Below are 5,994 nucleotides of genomic sequence, written 5' to 3'. Positions count from 1 at the left end.
TATATATATATATATATATATATATACACACACACTAATACGTGTATCCATTCATAGAAAATTATTACATTTGAAAAATATCTTAATATTAATAATTGATTCAATAATGTACATGTAGAATCCTCATGAACAACAGCCTACAAACAAAAGTGTTTTATGTGAATTATAATTTAGCAGGATACCCTCATGAATATTCTTCTGGTTTTAGTTTTCCTTCACTTCCATTACACAAAATAAGTAAAAGAGGAGAGGAAAAACCATTTCAGGCACATTGCCAAATAAAGAGACATGTTTTTATCCTTTCTTTCACAACATTGCTATTAATATGTAGGAAGTAGGTCTGGAGCTCCTGCAGGTGCACCTAAACTTTAAAAGTAGCACACACCCTTGTCTTTGAGAAAAGGTGCCAAGTTATGATGTAACAGTAAGTGCAAGTCACTATCACACAAAACACCCTATTCTAGAACTCACTATGTAAAGCAACAAATGTTATTTCCTAAACCAAGTATGAACATTATAAGGAGACATTTCTATATCTAGTGTTCTCCAATACATTTGACTAAATATGTATATTAAATTTAAATAAAAAATGCTCTAAAAATATATTAACTTTATAAAAACAAAACTATACAGTTCCCAACCTTTGTATGTTATGTAACCCCTAGTCAGATGCAAATAATATGTTAAAAAAAAACCCATCAAATTATGAGTGATTTATAATACTAAAAATGTAAAGCAAAAGAAATAACTTAATGGTGAGTCAACAATACACGAATGCTGAGTGCTGGCTAGTGGAATATATTGGTAACTTATTAACAATGCCCTACAATTTTGAGCAAATTTTATTTTCTGTTTAATGTTTTTCAAAGGTCTCAGAAAGGTCTTCACCAGGTTGGGAGTCCATGGCTTATATTATACACATCATGAATTAACTCACAACATTTTTTCTGACTGGATCACTTTAAATAAAAACAATTGCACTCTTAATATTTTTATTTCAATATTTACATGTGGCACTGTATTATTTATGTACGATTCCTATAGAAGGGCAGACAGATACGTACCTTGCCAATGGCAGTAGCCTTAGATCCATCTTGTACTGGCTCATTTGTAACTTGAACTGCTAAATATGGGTTGTCGATAAGAGGCCAAGCTCCTTGAACTCGACAGGTTTGAAACTCATCATAAAAAGTCCTAAGGTGTGGATCCCCAAAAAGTCCGCAGTGTGCAAAACTTACTGGCCCTGAATGACTTCCTCGAAAAGAACATGCTTTTGGAATAGATGAATGTGGCCTTAGTGTCAAAGGTGGCTGCTCTGTGACCATGCCATTTAAAATGACATTTGTGCAGTTGTAATCATTGAACCACTGCATTACAAGAGATGAAATACTATGGTAATTGAGATTCCCTCGACAACTTCGTGCAGTTGCTCTGATACAGTCAGCATAACTGCGTAGCACTGTACAGTAATGATAGCTTGGACCTGGTCGAATAAACTCTATATGAGAATGTGTAGCTCTTTGATACTGTGCTGAACATAGTTCTACCTTACAATGGGAACCACCTGAAACAAATTATTTAATATCATTAGTTCAAAAATATAAGATGAAATATTTTAGCCATAAATTTGAAACAACAAAGAAGATACAGTTATATAAAAAATAGCACATTTGATTATTCTTTACACTTCTTTTGTATTGTGACTATTCCTTACTATAAGTATATGCCTGGAAACTAATTCATTAAACATATGTCAGTCTTACTACAAAGCACACACATATGCAATTTGCCAGGTAAAAACATAATCAAGTTCTCAGGCTGATAAAACTTTTATGATTTTCATTTGGTGAGTTTCGTTCTGAAATTGGTCTTGACAATTACTTAGAGAAAAATCATATTTCACACACTGTTTAGATATTTTCTTTGCTTAGAATTTAGAAATTGAAATATACTTTGGCTTTAAAAATGAAAAGAGCAGTAATTTAGGTATATAACAGAAGATGGTAATGAGATCAACTTGTTTCTTTTGCAGAAATTATATGTAATATTATTACTCCCATTAAAAAATAATGCATTATAATACCTTGCTAATGCAAAAAGTCATAGTACATTAACAAGTTATTTAATAACACATTACCCCAACTATGTAAATATTCTAGAATACCAATCCTATCATCATATTGGATGGGAAGTAGTTGACTTCCCATAAAATGCTATTGATAACAATTTGAAGGTTTGTTCAATGATAGTTTGATACATGGTGAATGAACAACAGAGTAAAAACACTTGTCTAAGAGGATTTTAAGGATGTGTAAGATAAGCAACAAGCTCCACATGTTTCAGTGTTGCATGTATGACAGTGACAGTAGCTTGTAGTACAAGTTATACTGGACTGGTAATGATAATAGGACTTAAGTTATTCAATGAAATCAATTTCCAAAAATGAATCTTTAGATTGAGATTTTGATACTTCTCTTATCACTGTTTATGTAAACCAAATGTACAGAAATTTAATGTATATTCAACTGTCAAATGATTTTTTTAAACCCAATATCACATGAGACTAATTATGGGGCCATTACTAAAGATAACATACTCCCACCTTAGGTAGTTGTCTTTCTTTCTCTCCATCTATCTAAGGAGACCATGATGCATTTTGTATTAAAATTATAAATTAAATGTCATCGGCATATTATTAATATTTATCACAGTTAATGCAACTGTTATCAGTTACATTAACTGCAAAACAGGTGCAAACAAAATACTCTCATAGCCTTTGAACTACTACAACTATACAGGAATTGTAGGTTAATGAATATCAAAAACAAAAGCTTATACACATGACTAAATCAGGCTTAATTAACAGGCATAAATTATTCACTGGCATTTTACCTTTCAGTGCATATTAGGAGCATGTAATTATATCAGGGTTGTACTCTGGATAGTGTAAGTGGTATGTTTGAACAGGGTGCCAACTTGAGGAGAGGCACCTATTGACTAACAATGTGAACCAATGAGTTGGACTGGGGGAGAAATTTTTATGTCACACAGAGCACCATCAAACATCCTTAGGGCAATGGATTATACTATAGTCTGCTTCCACCAAAAATCTGGTTGGGTAAATGTGTGGATTATAAAACTTAAAAAGAAAAACATACTTGAAATTGCATAACTATAAAACCTACTGCAGTTGACAAATGAGCAATTTTAAGTGCTTATTCACAAAATGGGTTACTTCTTTCAACATTACGAACCAGAGTCCTAAATTTCAATTTTTTGTTGTTGGTCTACTGGTTCCCACCATACACTTCCATGTAGGGCTAACATAGGTGCATTAGAGAAGTCTTTGATGTACAATATAAATATTGGAGATAGCACAAATACTACAGGTAAAAATTTTCAAGGACAAAATCATTATTACCAAACAAAACACGCCCTAATAGCAACAAAATTCCATGGACATCCTGATTAATATACATCTTTGTTAAGTAGAAAACAAAAGGGAATCTTCAATAGCTGCGGCACTAAATATTTTAGGCGGGATTAGAGTAAATTAATCTATGAGACCATGGGCGTAGTGAAATACATCAATCGATAGAGTTTGACCTCCTGATTCCGAAACTGTAATTAGATCTCAAATCGATCACGGAGATGACGGAGCTGTGAGCTAAAAGTGTTTACTTAAAAAAGAAAAACTCGGAGCCATTCGATAAACCGCTGTGCCGCGGCTAACAATGAGGATAAAAATGTATTGTTAGTGCTTTTGATAACACAAATAATGTTAAGATATTTACTGCATGATATTATGCTAACAGACCATATAACACTGACAGAGAAAATATTATGTGGTTCCCTTTCAATTAGCTCATTAGTAGTAGTACTACTACTAGTAATAGGGTTACCTTCCAGTAATATTGGGCTATATTTCAGTATGCTATTACTCAAATAAAATTTGTGTAAAAAAACAAAAACAAGAAGCATACTACTAGTTACCTAAGGATTAAAATAATAGGTTTCATAATTCAACTGAAGTTTAATATTTTCATTTTTTTCTTACACGCGAATCTAAAATTACATTTACACTTTTAACTTAAGCTTCATTTTTAAAAACGCTATGAATTAACAAACTAGTAAAAACATTACGTTATTACAAATAAAATTAAATTGCAGAAACAAAATTAACCTAATGCTGAAATTTAAATACATACTTCTTAATATTTCTCTATCATATAATAAATTAATATATATATATATATATAAAACTTATGTTTCGAATAAATAGTTAAATCTTTTTTTGCCAAAGGCTTCGATACCAGCGGCGTATAACACCAACAAACATTGAAACTAGGTACGAGACAGAGATGCTATTACTATTAGTGTTACATTCTCACTAGAAACCCCTATAGTACGAACTGTATAAAGAAAGATTTGTTAAACATTATAAGTCTTATTTGTGGTGTAATGTCTCACAAACCACCGATCAATAAATCGCATTTCGCCAGAATAAGACGTCTTATACGATAAATCTTTAGTTACTTGCTACGATTATTCAAAAATATTTATAAATTATAACGTAGAAAAAATCGGGAATCTTTCGTTAAAAATTCTATTAGAAACATAAATCATTACTAACCTGCACTATGAATGGTGCTTGCCAAAAGTAGGAAAAAAAGAGCCGTGAGTGAAACGATACCGTGGAAAGGGCAGCCAATGTGAGGCCGCGGCCCCATCACAACCCATGGAGCGGGTTTACGGCAGCCGAGAGCTGCGTCTCTATTGTCAGCACTCTTCTGATCGTTCTCGCTGTTACCATGAATAAACCAGACAACTCACTGTGATTATGTGGCATCATACCAAATACTCAAAAGCATTTTATTAATATTATCAAACAACAAAAATCACTAGCTGCCAAAACGTATATAGATAAGTTAAGGCAATACAAGTTATCTCATCTCGAACTTACTTTCCTACGCACTGCAATACAAGTTAGTCTTTTGGTTAAGATAAAGTTACGCACTTTCCTGGGCCTCACTACTGCGGCTGCGCACTCCATCAAGTCCACACCCACAAGCCGATCGCAGATGTCGGAAGCTTAAAACTTGACACTGGCCTCAGGTTAGACAGGTCTTAGCTCAGTCATATAAACCCACCCTTGTAGAATGTACTTGCCAGATTTTCAGATTTGAAAGGTCAAAAATGAAAGTGTTCTGTTTCCGAATTTCAAATTAGATTAAATCACAGCTCACTAGGAACGAAACTTTGTTTCCTTGCGAAAAAAAGCAATGATACTATTCGAATGAAACTGATATATTATTAAAATCAATTTATTTTAAAACCAGTTATATAATTTTATCTGTTAAATATACAACCGTATTCTGGATGGCTACAGTAACACCCCCCCACCCCCCAAAAATATATAATCAATGAAATATATTGATTGGGACACTTTATTGTAAGCTTTATTTAAGTCATTACTTCCTACTGCTAATTGTTTGACTATTTTATTGTGGGCAAAGCTACACGAGGGCTATATGCGTCAGCCGTCCCTAATTTAGCAGTGTAAGACTATAAGGAAGGCACTTAGTCATCACCACCCACCGCCAACTCTTTTTACCAACGAATAGTGGGACTGACCGTCAAAGTATAACGTCCCCACGGCTGAAAAGGCGAGTTGAGCGCCCTAACCACCTAGCCGTGCCGGGCCACATATAAGGGAGGCAACTTTTCATATTCGAAGATAACCTTTCATTAATTGTGAATTTACATAACTTCCGTTCTGGGGACGAGTGCTCCAGATAGTACGTTAATATTCACTATATATGTATAACACATATTGTTGTAAGATAAATTTTCAATGTTATAATTTAGTTAGTTGCTAAAAGAGCTGCTAACATTGATGATGTAATGATCGAGTTCCTTTTTTGAATAATAATATTGTTACGTCTCCGTTTGTTAATTGATTTTCCGTAAATTCGTTCCGACGAAACTTACGCG

General features: G+C 33.4%; 1 protein-coding gene across 1 annotated transcript in view; it reads right to left on the bottom strand.

Moving 5' to 3' along the window:
• The window catches only part of LOC106469417 (repulsive guidance molecule A-like), a 19,337-nt gene extending 14,346 nt beyond the window's left edge, over nt 1–4,991 (bottom strand). The window contains exons 1-2 of the mRNA XM_013929910.2: nt 4,634–4,991; nt 1,065–1,564 (exon numbers count right to left, since the gene is read on the bottom strand). Of these exons, the coding sequence (XP_013785364.1) occupies nt 1,065–1,564; nt 4,634–4,730 (597 nt within the window). The 5' untranslated portion in view covers nt 4,731–4,991. The remainder of the gene's footprint in view (nt 1–1,064; nt 1,565–4,633) is intronic.
• Between the last annotated feature and the right edge of the window lie 1,003 nt (nt 4,992–5,994).

This window comes from Limulus polyphemus, unplaced genomic scaffold (genome assembly GCF_000517525.1).
Source record: "Limulus polyphemus unplaced genomic scaffold, Limulus_polyphemus-2.1.2 Scaffold3474, whole genome shotgun sequence".
In the NCBI taxonomy this organism is placed as follows: domain Eukaryota; kingdom Metazoa; phylum Arthropoda; class Merostomata; order Xiphosura; family Limulidae; genus Limulus; species Limulus polyphemus.
This window is presented reverse-complemented; position numbering and strand designations above follow the sequence as displayed.